General features: G+C 43.2%; 1 protein-coding gene across 5 annotated transcripts in view; it reads left to right on the top strand.

The window, feature by feature from the left end:
- The window catches only part of LOC123331101 (serpin B3), a 33,042-nt gene extending 21,695 nt beyond the window's left edge, over nucleotides 1-11,347 (top strand). For 3 of the 5 annotated variants that reach the window (XM_045164005.1, XM_045164003.1, XM_045164004.1), the window contains exons 5-8: nucleotides 7,847-7,964; nucleotides 9,139-9,281; nucleotides 9,576-9,731; nucleotides 10,403-11,347. In XM_045164005.1, the coding sequence (XP_045019940.1) occupies nucleotides 7,847-7,964; nucleotides 9,139-9,281; nucleotides 9,576-9,731; nucleotides 10,403-10,807 (822 nt within the window). In that variant the 3' untranslated portion in view covers nucleotides 10,808-11,347. Of the gene's footprint in view, nucleotides 1-3,021; nucleotides 3,145-5,291; nucleotides 5,482-6,066; nucleotides 6,124-7,404; nucleotides 7,534-7,846; nucleotides 7,965-9,138; nucleotides 9,282-9,575; nucleotides 9,732-10,402 lie in introns of those variants that run through there. The other 2 variants (XM_044934412.2, XM_045164006.1) reach the window with 2 other exon arrangements.
- Nucleotides 11,348-16,427: the final 5,080 nt, after the last annotated feature.

Below are 16,427 nucleotides of genomic sequence, written 5' to 3'. Positions count from 1 at the left end.
AGAGTAATTGATCATATATGAAACGAGTCGGCAGTCCAGGTTCGATGCACAATGCTGGATGCTTGTGGCTGGTGCACTGGGACGACCCAGAGGGATGGTGTGTTCAGGATGGGGAACATATGTATACCTGTGGCAGATTCATTTTGATATATGGCAAAACCAATACAATATTGTAAAGTTAAATAAAATAAAATTTAAAAAAAATAAAACGGTAATTGGCAGATATCCTGTTATTGAAAGCTTGAAGGGTTTTCTCAAGTAACCAATTTACCTGCAGATGGGTATGACCATGTGGGTAATAAGAAGAAAGAGATAAAATGCCCCCTAGGATGTGCACCTCAAAAAAGCTGGTGCACCTTCACGCCCTTCACAAGGAAGGAGGAAAACAGGAGGAGAGCAGAGGAACTATTTTTGAAGCAACCTACACAGGTATTAGAAATATGTGGGATGGTTCCTGGACGTGTCATTTCCTCCTCAGTTTTATTGGATTCCGGGATTCATGATGCCAATGATGTTGGTATATTTAGAAAATACCCAAAGACAGGTGGCAAGTACTGACTTGCAAAATCGTCTGAGAAGTGCTGAGTGTCCTGGGACACTGTGTGAGTTCGTGGTGTCTTCACCTTGTCTAATACATGCCAGGAGCACTTTTGAAAAGGAGGGGGAGAAGGATGTGATATGGATTCTTATTTGAACTAACCAAAGTTCCCTCTAAGTTTAAGTAAAATCCTTTGCTTTGCATACCTGCTCAGTCGTGTCCCACTCTTTGCCACCCTATGGACTGACTGTTGCCCGACAGACTCCTCTGTCCATGGGATTTCCCAGGCAAGAATACTGGAGTGGGTTGCCATTTCCTCCTCCAGAACAAAATCTTGATCTTCATCAGTTACTTGCTTTTCCTCAAAGCCAGCCTCTGCACCACAAACCTTGGTAACTTACTCACAGGAGGAATCAGCTCAGTCAGTGGTTCCCTTGAGTCCTCGACTCCTGCTCTGTCCCTGGGCTTCCTCCAGGCCCAGCCGGGGATCCTTGCTTCTGTCTCTGGGCTCAGAGCCCTTTCTCTTTGAACCCAAAGACGTCCACCCTGCTCTGGCTGCAGGCTTCCCTGCTCTCTGACAGTGCCCGTAACGAAGCCTTGACTGGGAGCTCTTATTCCTCATGTTTGTTGTTTTCCATCCTGGGTCTTTTCTCCTGCTATTTCCTTCTTCTCTACACTCAGCTCCCCATCAGACTCCAGCAGAACCCATCCTCCCTCAGCCCACCCATCTCAGCTCAGGGGTCTTTGACCTCCAGTGTCATTCGGGACTCAGGACACATAACCAGGAGGAGCCCTAAGAGCAGCAGGGCTGAGCTCAGGAATCATCTTTCCGGTTTAGGCACACAGGTCTCCCCTTCCTCCAGCTCGTGTCTCCATCCCTGTGCTTCTGGGACTCTGTGTGGGTGAGTCTTCCTGTGAGTGGGTGCTGTGCTGGGACTGCAGACTTGGACCAAGGGCAGTACTGAGTGCCAGGGTGAGGAGAGGATTGGCAGCCCACACACACGTACTTTCTCCTAAGCTGCTGGAAGTAAAATGGTGCAGCTGCTGGGGAAGGCAGTCTGGTAGTTCTTCTAAATCAATCATAGTGAAATTCAACCAATCAATCGGTCAAGTGTAAACTTACCGTTGACCCACAGATTTCATTCTTAAGTATATGCCTAAGAAATTAAAACATACGTCCACACTGAAATTGCTAAATTTTACACAACCCTAAAAGAGTATCTGAAACCCTGCCTTCCTCCCTAATGACTGTGGGGTCCTTGGAGGAGAAATTAGGGACCCATTCCCATGCCTTCGGATTTTGTGGGAGAACATGATCTCTACTGAGAGGGCAGAAGACGCAGCTTCTTTTCATCTAAACACAAGCAGATGTGTCAGTAAAGGCCCGGAGTCTGTCTCCACCTCCCTGTGGGGAGTTGGATACACACGCAGCCTCCTGGAACCAGCTACCAGCCTGGAGAGCTCACCTGGGCAATTCACCACCTGGGCTTCTGTTCAGTCACTCTGGCTCATTTCTGTTATCTGTGAAATGGGGAAAACAAACTGGCCGACCTAAACAAGGTACCAAAGAGGAAAATGGGTGAATAGAAAACCCCCTCAGTGAATAGTCAGCAGTGGTTACTATTATTCTATTACAGGAGCACCAGATGCTTGAAGAGATGAGACTCCAGTGATGAGACTCAGCCATGCCATTCAAAGAACACATGTTTTCCTCTTTTTTTTTAACAGACATTTGACTCTGTTGTTCTGGACATGAATCGGAAGTGGATGTGCTGCAGATCAGGATGATGGAGAAATGTTGTAGTTCTGGAGCTCAAGCTATTTACTTTTCTGAGAAATCTTCGTACAAAAACATTAGAAAACTGCCCTTAAAATGGGTCCTGTTTGTATCTGTTCTTCTTCTCATTGAGAGCAAGTGAGTCTGCTGGAACATGAGCTGCCCTCTGAGCTTAGCAACCAGGGCACAGCTGGGATTAACCACGAGGACAATGGGGTCACGGGGAGGACCGCGCCAGGGCCCAGCCTGAGGGGAGACACATCGCGCCTGGTCTCCACCTGCAGCTGACACAGTTGGCCAATCTCTCTTCAGCTGAGACATTGAGCTATTTTCCAGGGTATACAAAATATTTTTAAAGAAACAAGCCTTTTCAGAACTTAAAAAATGTCAGCGTTTCGATTGTTTGTGTTAGAAGTGGTCTTAAACACGAGTCAACATGTATTAACAAGAGAAGAAAGATTTTTAAGGCTTATTTCTGGCTGGGCCTAGTTCCTCAGGGCACGTGAAGAAGCTGCCACACAAGTGTACTCTCATACGTGTCGGAGAGGCACGTACATGCGTTTCCCATGAGCCACGGGTGGTAGGGCACAATTTCTTCTGCAGAAGGGAAGGACCTACAGGAGTTGGTCAATAATCTTGTCTTGACTCATAAAGACTTCTTCCTCATGAAGCTGAAGATAACTGGTGAAGAAATCAGAAGTTGATCTTGAAATACCAGCTGCCTTGAGGCACGGGCGGCGGCTGGTAGAGGTATATATTCAGGGCTGAGCACACCCGGCACACAGGCTTGCAGGCTGCCTGCCCACCTCTGCTTCCTCCAGGAACACAGGTAAGTGCTTCCAGCAGCTCTGCCCTAACTCAGGAGTCCTTTCTGAAAATACTAATGAATGTGATGTTTTATCGTGCGTGTGTAAATGTTTCATGTGGGTATGATGGTATTTTACGTATTCTGCCACAGAAGAACTTTTTCTCCTGATTTAGTCCATAGGTAATTTACTTATTTCTAAAAGAAAATGCACGATCCTTCGGGAGCACGTGTATCAGGGGTAGGCTGTCCAGCATCCACAGTTCCTTCAAGTAAGGCACGGAGGTACCTGATGGGAGATGGCTGGATGTTACCACATCAGTTTTGCCTTTGAATCTGTTATAAATTCACTGGGAAAGACCTGGAGGCTGGGAAAAATTGAAAGGAAAAAGAAAAGGGGGCAGCAGTGGATGGGATGGTTATACAGCATCACGGACTCAATGAATATGAATTTGAACAAACTCTGGGAGGTAGTGGAGGACAGAGGAGATTGTCCATGGAGTGCAAAGAGTGGAACACGACTTAGCAACTGAACAATAACAACAAAACCTCTGCTCAGTTCAGTTCAGTCGCTCAGTCGTGTCCGACTCTTTGCGACCTCATGAATCGCAGCACGCCAGGCCTCCCTGTCCATCACCAATTTCCGGAGTTCACTCAGACTCAAGTCCATCGAGTCAGTGATGCCATCCAGCCATCTCATCCTCTGTCATCCCCTTCTCTTCCTGCCCCCAATCCCTCCCAACATCAAGGTCTTTTCCAATGAGTCAACTCTTCGCATGAGGTGGCCAAAGTACTGGAGTTTCAGCATTAGCATCATTCTTTCCAAAGAAATCCCAGGGCTGATCTCCTTCAGAATGGACTGCTTGCATCTCCTTGCAGTCCAAGGGACTCTCAAGAGTCCTCTCCAACACCACAGTTCAAAAGCATCAATTCTTCAGCACTCAGCCTTCTTCACAGTCCAACTCTCACATCCATACATGACCACAGGAAAACCATAGCCTTGACTAGATGGACCTTTATTGGCAAAGTAATGTCTATGCTTTTGAATATGCTATCTAGGTTGGTCATAACTTTCCTTCCAAGGAGTAAGCATCTTTTAATTTCATGGCTGCAGTCGCCATCTGCAGTGATTTTGTAGCCCCCAAAAATAAAGTCTGACACTGTTTCCACTGTTTCCCCATCTATTTCCCATGAAGTGATGGGACCGGACGCCATGATCTTCATTTTCTGAATGTTGAGCTTTAAGCCAACTTTTTCACTCTCCACTTTCACTTTCATCAAGAGGCCTTTGAGTTCCTCTTCACTTTCTGCCATAAGGGTGGTGTCATCCGCCTATCTGAAGTTATTGATATTTCTCCCGGCAATCTTGATTCCAGCTTGTGCTTCTTCCAGCCCAGCATTTCTCATGATGTACTCTGCATAGAAGTTAAATAAGCAGGGTGACAATATACAGCCTTGACGTACTTCTTTTCCTATTTGGAACCAGTCTGTTTTCCATGTCCAGTTCCAACTGTTGCTTCCTGACCTGCATACAAATTTCTCAAGAGGCAGGTCTGGTGGTCTGGTATTCCCATCTCTTTCAGAATTTTCCACAGTTTGTGGTGATCCACACAGTCAAAGGCTTTGGCATAGTCAATCAAGCAGAAATAGATGTTTTTCTGGAACTCTCTTGCTTTTTACCTCTATCATAAAGCACTTTTTACCCACACTTGTACAGTCAGTAAGGAAGAAACAGTAAAGATACTCTATTACTTTTTCGAAAAACGTTCTTTAAATACTAATTTCAATAGTCGTCTAATTATGAGATGGATACAGGTACATCTCTCAATCATGAAATGTGTAACATAAAGTTTCTATTATATTTAAGAAACGTTTTCTATAAATAAGGCTTCCCAGGTGGCCCTAGTGGTAAAGAACAAGTCTACCAATTCAGGAGCTGTAAGAGATGTGGGTTTAGTCCCTGGGTGGGGAAGATCCCCTGGAGGAAGGCATAGCAACCCACTCCAGTATTCCTAATTTCAAGTCTTCTAATTACTAAATGTATACAAAGGAAAAATCGTACTTGCCAGAAATCCACAACCCACACATAAGGCATTTCTTTTAGAAATTCTCATGACAGACTAGCCTTCCTTCACTAGAGTGATTATAAACTGCATCTGATGCTCTTCCAGGACTTCCAGACCACATCCGGCCACCATGAGTTCCCTCGGTGAAGCAATCATCCATCTTGCAATCGATCTGTTCCACCAGATCAGAAAATCAGAGAAGGAAAACATCTTCCTGTCGCCTTTCAGTATCTCGTCAGCCTTAGCCATGACTTACTTAGGGGCCCGAGAAAACACCGCATCACAAATGCAGAAGGTAGGTGGCAGCTGCCTTTCCGTCACAGGTTTGCATGGGTTGTCTGCTGGCTGGTGTGCGGATGACCACAGGTCTGGCTGTCCCCGGGTCCCACGGCAAGCTCAAGCAGCCCCACGACTGGGTGGGCACAGAGTTATGGGGGCAGGGCTCCCCACCTGCCTCCTGTGCCTGGACTTCCTCTGGGGGCTGGGATGAAGCCCTACAACTGCCCAACAACCAGAGGTGAGGCTTTAATGGAAGACTTCAGTAGAAGTGAGGCCCTGACTAAAAGCCACGGGGGACACCTTTACATGTTTCCTCAACGATGAATGAAAAACGAGACACAGTTCTTTAAAGTGGACAGCGCTCAAGCAGCTTTGTGTTTTCCACACACAGACTGTGTTTTTTAAGAAGCAAGTGTTTGCACTGAATATTTCTTTCTTCTTTTCTTTGTTCCTTATGCTTCGGGGGTTTTTGTCTGGTTTGGTACTTGGTTTGCATTTTCTTTCCTTTCTTCTTCCTGACTTTTTCTTTCTTTTTGGTCGGCTGTGATGCACACAGATGTATCGGGTGACACGTCTTTGCCCCGCTCTCTGTCTCCTCCAGGTCCTTCACTTCAATAAAATCGCAGAGAACACAAGAGGAGGAGCCGCAAAAGATCACGTGAGTCACAGGGCACCGGATTTAGAGGATCACGTATCCAAGAGGGTCATAGCTTAAACTGGGAATTTCAGGCAAAGTGGGGAAAGTCCATTTCTAGGGGACATCTCAAGTGAAATCCAGCGGACAGAGTTGTTGCTCATGTCACGTTACATATATGTACTTCACGTCTTTGTTATCCTGAGAGGAGAGTAGCATGTGCTTCACGGGAAGGGCTCGGAAACCCAAAGGGGCTTCAAATCCCGCTCTGTTGTTCAGGAATGACAAATGTGGAGAATACAACTGCTCTGAGCCACAGTGACTTCATCCCAGTTAACTGGGGATAATAAAATGTCTGCTGCAATACATGCAAATCCATGTGAAACAGAATAGCAGTGCCAGGAAAATGAAAACTCTGATGTATATTATGTATTTTATTATGGTTATTATAGCAAAATAATAATTATACTATTTATAACATGTTTCTAACATTGCATAGTATTAACTCATAATATTAATATTATTATTGGATAATGTTAAATCATGATGGTAGTTCATATTATGAAGACCAATTGGTAGGCATCAAAATATATTATGGAAAGTGATTAACAGAGAGCTATTGTTTATAGACTAGTCCAAAACTCTCAGGTAGCAAGGTTAAGGTTCTGGACTGAGACAAGCCTGGGTTGAAAACCTGGCTGTGTCTCCTTGGAGAAGCTACTTAGCCCTCTGCACTCTCTTGTCATCATGTGAATCCAGCCAAAGACTTCGAGATGCTGGTGTACAGCTGCTGGCAGTGTCCCAGACACACACGGCTCCCACACTGAGACGTGCGGCCATCAGCACGAAGAGCCGTAGGGCAGAGCCAACAGGTCTTAGAAGACAATCCCACCAGGAGTATAACAGGGCTTGACGTCATAACCTAGGACAATACACAGGTTTCACTTTCTCACACAGCTGATGACTGTCAGAGACCCACTGGGGGTCTGGCCCTCAAGAAGCTTAACTTTAGCTGAGAAGTTTACCCTAATCATTGCAGACAGCTAAGATGCAGTGCAGTGGAGGAATGGTGCTGCATGGGTAGTTCAAAAGAGTGGGATGTTTTTGAGCAGGGAGAAAGAATTGCCTAGGAGACCGACTATAAAGATCAGGAAGGCTATATCCAGTAAAACACACCAATTAGAGGAAATAACAACAACCATCATCCCTGGGGATACCACCCTCTAGACAGGGATTCAACAGACCCCGGGGTGTAGAGTTTACATTGACAGAGACTACAATGAGCTCACTTTTTGACATTTGAAGGTTGAAAAGCCAGGAAATGTTCATCATCACTTTCAAAAGCTTCTGACAGAATTAAAGAAATCCACAGATGCCTATGAGCTGAGTGTCGCCAACAGGCTCTATGGAGAAAAGGAGTTTCGGTTTCTCCAGGTGAGTTTCCTGGTCTGTCACACCTTTGGTCTGCATCCCGGGTCCTCGGGCCCAAACTCCTAATGGGGGGAGGGAGCAGAGGAACCTGGGGACCTACACGGGGGCATTTCTCCCAGGGGCGCCGTGCTCCCTGACCATAACCACACCCGCTGGAGTGTCCAGAGGCTGATAGCACACCAGTGAGGGGAGGCGAGGGATTGGCTTGTGAACTCTGCTTGATCAGGATTTAACACATTTAATTTAATTTGGGAATACCTACATAGTTACTGATAAATTACTTTTCATTCCTGCTTTCTTCCTGCTCATGTCATAGGAATACATGGATAATGTTCAGAAATTTTATCTAGCCAGTGTGGAATCTGCTGATTTTCAAAATGCTGCAGAGGAAAGTCGAAAGATGATTAATTCCTGGGTGGAGAGCCAAACCAATGGTAGGTTATGAGAGAGTCACTCATTAAAAGTCACTGCTGAATCCCCGCTGTGTGTGAACACAGTGCTGGACCCTGACTGGGCTGTCAGGAGCGGGGTGAGAAGAGATTGCAGAGGGTGGGGAGGCCTGCAGGGGGTGGACGGTCCACGTCAGGGCAGAGAGAAACGGTCGGGGGTGCTCCCAGGACCAGCCCCCTGCAGGCACAGCTGAGCCTGGAAGACAGTGTCTTGTGGATCCCAAGTCTCTGCTCAGGCTTCAGGTTGATTCATAAGTTGTTCTTTAAATTAAAGGCTTAACTTCCGGATTATAATCCCTAAGAGAGAATATGAAGAGTCCACTTTTGCTTTCTTAACTGGGAAACAAGCCGCTCTCCGTTAAACCATCCTTCTTGCAGAAATGACCACCTGCAGGAGAAGGTTCCGGGCCCACGTCCCCCTCCCACAGGATTGTCACAGTGTCCTCCCCACCCAGGGAGGGGCTGGACAACGTCTCCATCCCATGAACCGTATCCTACCTCCCTTCCGAAACATAGGCTTAACCTACAGCCACTCAGTGTACAGAATGAAGAAGAAGACAGGGAACGGAAACAAGAGACAGAGCTATTGAGGGAACAGGAAGGGAGGAAAGGGAAGGAAGAAAACGGACCAGTAAAGGTCAGCTGAAATCAGTTCTTCAGAATTGATGACCTGTTCATCAGTTCTGATGAACAAGGTATTGTCAGAATTGATGACCCAGAATTCTTGGGTCAGGAAGAGCCCCTGGAGGAGGGCACGGCACCCCACTCCAGTATTCTTGCCTAGAGAGTCCCATGGACAGAGGAGCCTGGTGGGCTGCAGCCGTGGACTCACAGACTGAAGAGGCTTAGCACAGCATGGCATCTTAAATATCATAGAAATATCATGGCATCTTAAATATCAGAAATCAGTTCATCAGGATTCCTTGTGAAATGACTGATGTCCCCACACACACAGACTCAGGAGCAGGGGCGTCTGCATGAGGGCGACTCCATCAGGCTGGGGCCGTGAGCAAAGCCTCACCTGGTGAACCGCTGGGCATGGAGTCCCTCACGGGCTGACTTGTGTGACTATTTAACCATCACTTGTAACTTTCAAAGCATCTGACAGATAAACCACTTGTGCCTTTCATGACAGACCTTCGATTTTCTGTCTTTGCAGAAAGAATCAAGGACCTATTTCCCAAAGACTCTCTCGACAGCTCTACTGTTCTGGTTCTGGTGAATGCCGTCTACTTCAAAGGGCAGTGGAACCAGAAATTTAAGGAAGAACATACTGCAGAGGAAAAATTTTGGCTGAACAAGGTATTGTCTGTAATTTATGTATATAACAAAGTGTAGCTACACATGCACTGTGAAATTTAAATACATAGTAATTAGTATATGACTGTGTATAGAAGATAGAATTTGTCAAGGATTGTTTTCTTGTCCTTTTTTTAAACTTTATTTACTTGGGATTCCTTGAAGAAACTCTTATCTCTAAGACACAAATTTCCCAGATCATCTCTTAGGAGGCTGAGTTTGGATATCTCAATAATACTATCTTTTTTCCTGGACTAATGCTCACTTGGCATTCTTTTGCACATGAATTCATTGCAGGATACAAGCAAACCTGTGCAGATGATGAAACAAACCAATAATTTCAAGTTCGTGTCACTGGAGGACGTGCAAGCCAAGATCCTGGAAATCCCGTACAAAGGCGAAGAGCTAAGCATGATGGTGCTGCTGCCCAATGAAGTAGACGGTCTGCAGGAGGTAAAACCTGGTATTCACAGTGCTCCATGCCATTGCTCACATTTCTAGTGATGTAGTGCTTGTGTGGGCTGCTCATAGATTGGTGATACTGGCTGGCAGCATAGAACAAAAAAAAATAATAACAATAATAATATCAATATCTTAAATGTCAGTGGCTCAATGGTAAAGAATCCACCTGCAGTGTGTGAGCCACAGGAGACATGGGTTCAATCTCTGGGTCAGGAAGATCCCCTGGAGGAGGAAATGACAACCCACTCCAGTACTTCTGCCTGGGAAATCCCATGGACAGAGGAGCCTGGAGGGATGCAGACCATGGGGTCACAAAAAGAGTCAGACATGACTTTCACATGAAACACATGTTGTTTCATTTCTGTGTGCATGTTTATATAACACATCTATATACTGGTATAGACACTTCTATATATGCGTATATAGTGTGTACATACATACATAAAAAGAGCAAAGTTATAAATGTATAAAAACATTTATTTGATCATATGATATATATTCAGGACTGTTATTGTTTCCTCCTCAGAGAAAATCTAATAAACTGAATCTCCTGTATTCATGTTTACTGTTAAAATAAAGGTTTTCCAGACATTTCAATCCGAGGTTAGGTGGGCTCCATGACCATGAGAATCCTGACAGTTGTTCCTTTTCCACTGTTACAGCTTGAAGACCAGCTCACTGCTGAGAAGTTAATAGCATGGACGAGCCCACAGAATATGGGGAAGCAAGAAGTGGACTTATACCTGCCTCGGTTTAAAGTGGAAGAGAGCTACGACCTCGTGCCCACACTGCGAGCCCTGGGGATGGTGGACGCCTTCAATGACAGGGTCGCCAACTTCTCGGGCATGACCGGGAGACGTGATCTGGCGGTGTCGACGGTCGTCCACAAGTCCTTTGTGGAGGTGACCGAGGAGGGCACGGAGGCCGCGGCTGCTACCGGTGTGGGTATTAGTGTCACATCATTACCGTTTCGAGAGAGTTTCCGCTGCGATCACCCTTTCCTGTTCCTCATCAAGCACATCAAGACCCACAGCATCCTCTTCTGCGGCCGAGTCTCTTCCCCTTAGACGTCCTTGGGCAGCGGCCACACTCGGGGACATTCAGAGAGCTGTTCCCGGAGCTTGAATGCTGGTGCACAGGTGCCCTTGGATTCGTTTTCCTTTCCAATCTCACAGTCACCACTGCGCATGTACTGGTGGAAGTCTGAATAGGACGTCTGTCTATCGCTCTCCTTCTACAAACATGTAAACTGACTGTATCTCTCTGTGATAACTCCTCTTTGCACAAAATGTTCAATATATTTTAAAAGATTAGCTGATTCATGTCAATGTATGGCAAAAATCACCACAATATTGTAAACTAATTAGCCTCCACTTAAAATACATTAATAAAAAAAGATTATTATTATACTCTATCTTCTACTAAGCCTCAAATATCATCGCTCTTATTAAAAAATTACATATACTAAAAAATATACACTGTAAATCATATATACTCTTCACCTAGGCACTCACATTTCTTTGAATTTAGGTGGTATGTGGGACACTTACATGTCTAAAGTTTTTGATTTTGTGAAATACATTATCAATAAAACAATGATTTATTCATGTCGTTCATTGCTTTTCCTTTTTTTTCTTATCAACAAAGTATAAGTGAACCACCACACATAGAAAAGGTAATTTAGAAAGATTTTATCATATATAAAAATTCAAAATAGTAGAGCATGATGAGGTTGAAGAGGTGGACTGTTACCAGAGTGTGAAAGGCTTTATAACTCATGTTAAGAACTTAAATATAAGAGTCCAGAACTCAGAGATGGAATACGAACTGAATCTCTACTTAGATGAGGAAGACAATACCAGGAATAGACAGATAATAGAGTTACTGAGAGAACTGTGGTAATCATAGCGGAAGGCAAGAATGGGCTCAGACTGGGGGAGTAAATAGTGAGAAGAAGGGCAGGCCTGCACCCGACTCTGAAATAGTCAAATACTTAAATGTCAAGCATTAGCAGTTTCTATTTCCTAAAACATAGCTCTCCTTAGGCCAGGAGGAGTCTTTTGGAGGTGACAGACATGTTTATTACACAGACTGGGGTGATGGTTTCACAGATGTATTCTCATCTCAAAACTCACGAAGTTGTATACGTTAAACATGTACAGCGCTTTCTACATCAGTCATACATCAATAAGGTTATTTTTGAATGGAACATAGTGAAAATATTTTATGTGGTTTAAAAAATAAAAATAAAGATGATAGAAGTTTAATAAAGAATCTCATGTTCATACAAAATACCTCTCCCCAGGATACCACCTGGTCCCCATTGGGTTGGCCAAAGCTAAAAAGGCTGTTCAAACCCCATGTGGAGAGAACGTGGATCAGTCAGAACTCTCCTATACATCAGGTAGGGATACAAAAACCGCAACCACTTTGGAAAACAGTCTTGTAATTTTAATTTTTCCATCTTTATTAAGATATAATTGACCTGTAGCACTAAGCAAGAAGAAGGTGGACAACGTGTGGATCTGACCCACTTATTTTCTGCAAAGTGATCACCATCCCAGCTCACTCTGATACCTCGGCTGCGTCACATCATCACCATTTCTTCTTTCTGAGCTGTTTTTATTCAAGAAGAGTTGTCTCCTTCTTGATCTCTGTAGGGGACAGGAGGCTAGGGTGTCCTAACACTGCTATCTGGGTGATGTTCCTCCAGAAAACTAAAAAATCTCCATGGTTGAGCAATGTCCTTCTAGAGAGTCTTTCTCAAGTGTGCAAGATACCCATATTGGAAAAAAAAAAAAAAAGATACCCATATTGGTACTTTCTTGTAAAGTCAAATGTATACTGACCAGACAATCTAGTAATTCCATGACTTGATTTTACCCAAGAGATGTGAATACCAGCATCACAAAAGGACTAGCATACAAATGTTCATTGAAATTTTATTCATAATGGCTGAAAAGCGGGCAAAGCCTCAAACTTTTATCGGAACTTTCTTTTTTATTTTTTTCCGGAACTTTTATAGAAACAAAAGAACAGAAATCTCTGATTCCTACAGCGACATAGACAAAACTCCTACACATACGCTGTGCAAAAAAGCAGCTGAACAGAAAAAGTGCGTGTTAAGACATTTTTCTATGTGACAATCTTTTAAAGAGTAAATTTACTTACATCTCAATACAAAAGAGACCTTTGAAACACTTAGAGCAATATGATCATGGGAAATAAAAACAAAAAACACCTAAAAAAGATAAACAATTACTAAACATGAAAGCTAATATTTTACTCCAATATCATCTGTTAGTCAGATGAATCCGAGCTTAATTAGGGCTTCCCTGGAGGTTCAGACGGTGAAGAATCTGCCCGCAATGCGGGAGCCTCGGGATCGATCCCTGGATGGAGAAGAGCCCCTGGAGAAGGGAATGGTACCCACTCCAGTCTTCCTGCCTGAGAAATGCCATGGACAGAGGAGCCTGGCGACCTACAGTCCACGGGGTTGCAAGAGTCAGACACGACAGAGCACCTAACACTTTCAAGTATAATTTTCTGTGCTTTTTCATTTAAGATAAAGATGTAGACTCTTAAACACTTACTTGTTCTGCATCTAACATAGAATATTGAACTTTGTTAATAGCAGTTTTTAAATTAAAATAACATTTTTTAAAACTTTTTATTTTGTATTGTGGTATAACCAGTAAACAACGTTTTGATAGATTCAGGAGAACGGTGAAGGGACTCAGCCACACGTACACATGTTTCCATTCTCCCCCAAACTCGCCTCCCATCCAGGCTGCCAGGTAACAGTGAGCAGAGGTTCTGTGCTACCAAGCAATAGTCAGCTGTTTATCCATTTTAGATGTGGTAGTGCGTACCTCTCTCCCACACTCTCTGACTATCCCTTCCCACACCTTCCCGCCTGGGGCCCTAAGTTCCTTATCCAAGTCCCTGAGTCTGTTTCTGTTTTGTAAATAAGTTTATTTGTGTTGTCTCTTTTAGGTTCTGCATATGAGCTGTTGTACAATATTTCTCCTCCTTTGTCTGACTTACTTCACCCAATGCGATAATCTCTAGCTCCATTCATGTTGCTGCTAATGGCATAATTTCATTCTTTTTAAGAATCATTAAACATTTCTAGAGATAAACTAAATGAAGAGTTGGAGAAGGAAATGGCAGCCCACTCCAGTATTCTTACCTGGAAAATCCCATGGACAGAAGAGCCTGGCAGGCTACAGTGCATGGGGTCACAAGAGTCAGAACTTAGTGACTAAACCACCACTACCAGATGAAGAGTCTATCTACCACAGGAAAAAATGTTTATGACCAGGCTGTTAAAAATACATTTTATGCATTAATCGAATAATACACACCAAAATTACTTCCATGACTTCTCTCCAAACTCATAAAACTTTTTAGTTTGGCTTATAGGATGGCTGATTGTACTGGATTGAAGAAAACGTTCCCCTTCCACATAAGACAATTCATGCCTAATCATAGGTTGTGACCTTATTGGGAAATAAGTCACAGACATAACTACTTAACACAAGATCATACTGACTCAGGGTGGACCCTAACTCAATGACTAGGATCCTCAGAACAAGAGAAGAGACATTCAGAGAAGAGTCACGTAAAGACAGACGCTCAAGCCCAGGAACTCTAGGGACCACCGAGCCTGCAAGAGGCAAAGCTCTCTCCTCTGGAGCCTTCAGAGGAAGTGTGTGCTGAGAACACATTGATTTTAGGCCCCAGGCATTCAGAAGAGAGGGAGAATGAGTGCCAGTGGTTTTAAGCCTCAGTTTCAGGTACACCGCCGCATGCATCCTAGGAATCCGACATGCTGCTTGAGAGCAGAAGGGAGCCCCTCACACTCCCCTGCCCAAACTGCTGGATGACCTTAATTAGCTAGAGCTATCTTTACGGTTTTATATGTATAGTATCATCTCATCTGCAAACAGTGAGAGCTTTACTTCTTCTTTTCCAACCTGGATTCCTTTTATTTCTTTGTCTTCTCTGATTGATGGAGCTAAGAATTCCAAAACGATGTTGAATAATAGTGGTGAAAGTGGACACCCTTGTCTTGTTCCTGATCTTAGGGAGAATGCTTTCAGGTTTTCATCAGTGAGAATAAAGTTTGCTGTAGGCTTATCATATATGGCCTTTACTATGTTGACATAGGTTCCTTCTATGCCCATATTTTTAAGAATTTTAATCATAAATGGTGCTGAATTTTGTCAAAGGTTTTTCCTGCATCTTTTGTGATTATCATACGGTTTTTGTCTTTCAATGTGTTAATTGAAGTATCACATTGATTGATTTGTATATATTGAAGAATCCTTGCATCCCTGGAATAAACCCAACTTGATCATGGTGTACAAGCTTTTTGATGTGTTGCTGAATTCTGTTTGCTAAAATTTTGCTGAGGAGTTTTGCATCTACGTTTATCAGTGATATTGGTCTGTGATTTTCTCTTTGTGTGTTGTCTTTGTCTAGTTTTGGTATCAGGGTCATGGTGGCCTCGTAGAATGAGTTTGCAAGTGTTCCTTCCTCCACAATTTTTTGAAAGAGTTTTAAAAGGAAAGGCATTAGCTCTTCTCTAAATGTTTGATAGAAGTCTCCTGTGAAGCCATCTGGTCCTGGGCTTTTGTTTTTGGGGAGTTTTTTGGAAGATTTTGAATCAATTTTGTGAATTGATCACAGCTTCAATTTCAGTGTCTTCTCATTGGGTTGTTCATAATTTCTATTTCTTCCTGGTTCAGTCTTGGAAGGTTGAACTTTTCTAAGAATCTGTCCATTTCTTCCAGGTTATCCATTTTATGGCCATATAGTTGTTCATAATAGTCTCTTCTAATCCTTTGTGTTTCTGCCTCATCTGTTGTAAACTCCTTTTTCATTTCTAATTTTGTTGATTTGATTCTTCTCTCGTTTTTGATGCGTCTGGCTAAAGGCTTGTCAATTTGGGTTATCTTCTCAAAGAACCAGCTTTTAGTTTTATTCATCTTCACAATTCTTTCATTTCTTTTTCATTTATTTCTGCTCAGATCTTTATGGTTGTTTCCTTTTACTAATTTTGGGGGGTTTTGTTCTTCTTTTTCAGTTGTTCTAGGTGTAAAGTTAGGTTGTCTGGTCGATGTTTTTCTTGTTTCTTGAGGTAGGGTTGTATCGCTATCAGCTTCCCTCTGAGCACTGCTTTTGCTGCATCACATAGGTTTTGAGTTGTTGTGTTTTCACTGTCATTTCTTTCTAGAAACTTTTTGATTTCCCTTTTGATTTCTTCAGTAACCTGTTGGTTATTTAGAAATGTATTGTTTAATCTCCATGTGTTTGGGTTTCTTAGTTTTTTGGTTTTTTTTTTTTTCCTTGTAATAGATATCTAGACTCTTAGCATTGTGGTCGGAGAAGATGCTTGATATGATTTCAATTTTCTTAAATTTACTGAGGTTTGATTTGAGACCCTAGATGTGGTCTATCCTGGAGAATGTTCCATGTGCACTTGAGAAGAAGGTGTATTCTTCTGCATTGGTATGGAATGTCCTGACGATATCAATGAGATCCATTTCATCTAATGTTATCACTTAAGACTTGTGTTTCCTTATTAATTTTCTGTTTTGATGATCTGTCCATTAGAGTGAGTGGGGTGTTAAAGTCTCCTACTATTATTGTGTTCCTGTCAATTTCTCCTTTTATGTCTGT

This window comes from Bubalus bubalis, chromosome 22 (genome assembly GCF_019923935.1).
Source record: "Bubalus bubalis isolate 160015118507 breed Murrah chromosome 22, NDDB_SH_1, whole genome shotgun sequence".
NCBI classification, from domain to species: domain Eukaryota; kingdom Metazoa; phylum Chordata; class Mammalia; order Artiodactyla; family Bovidae; genus Bubalus; species Bubalus bubalis.
This window is presented reverse-complemented; position numbering and strand designations above follow the sequence as displayed.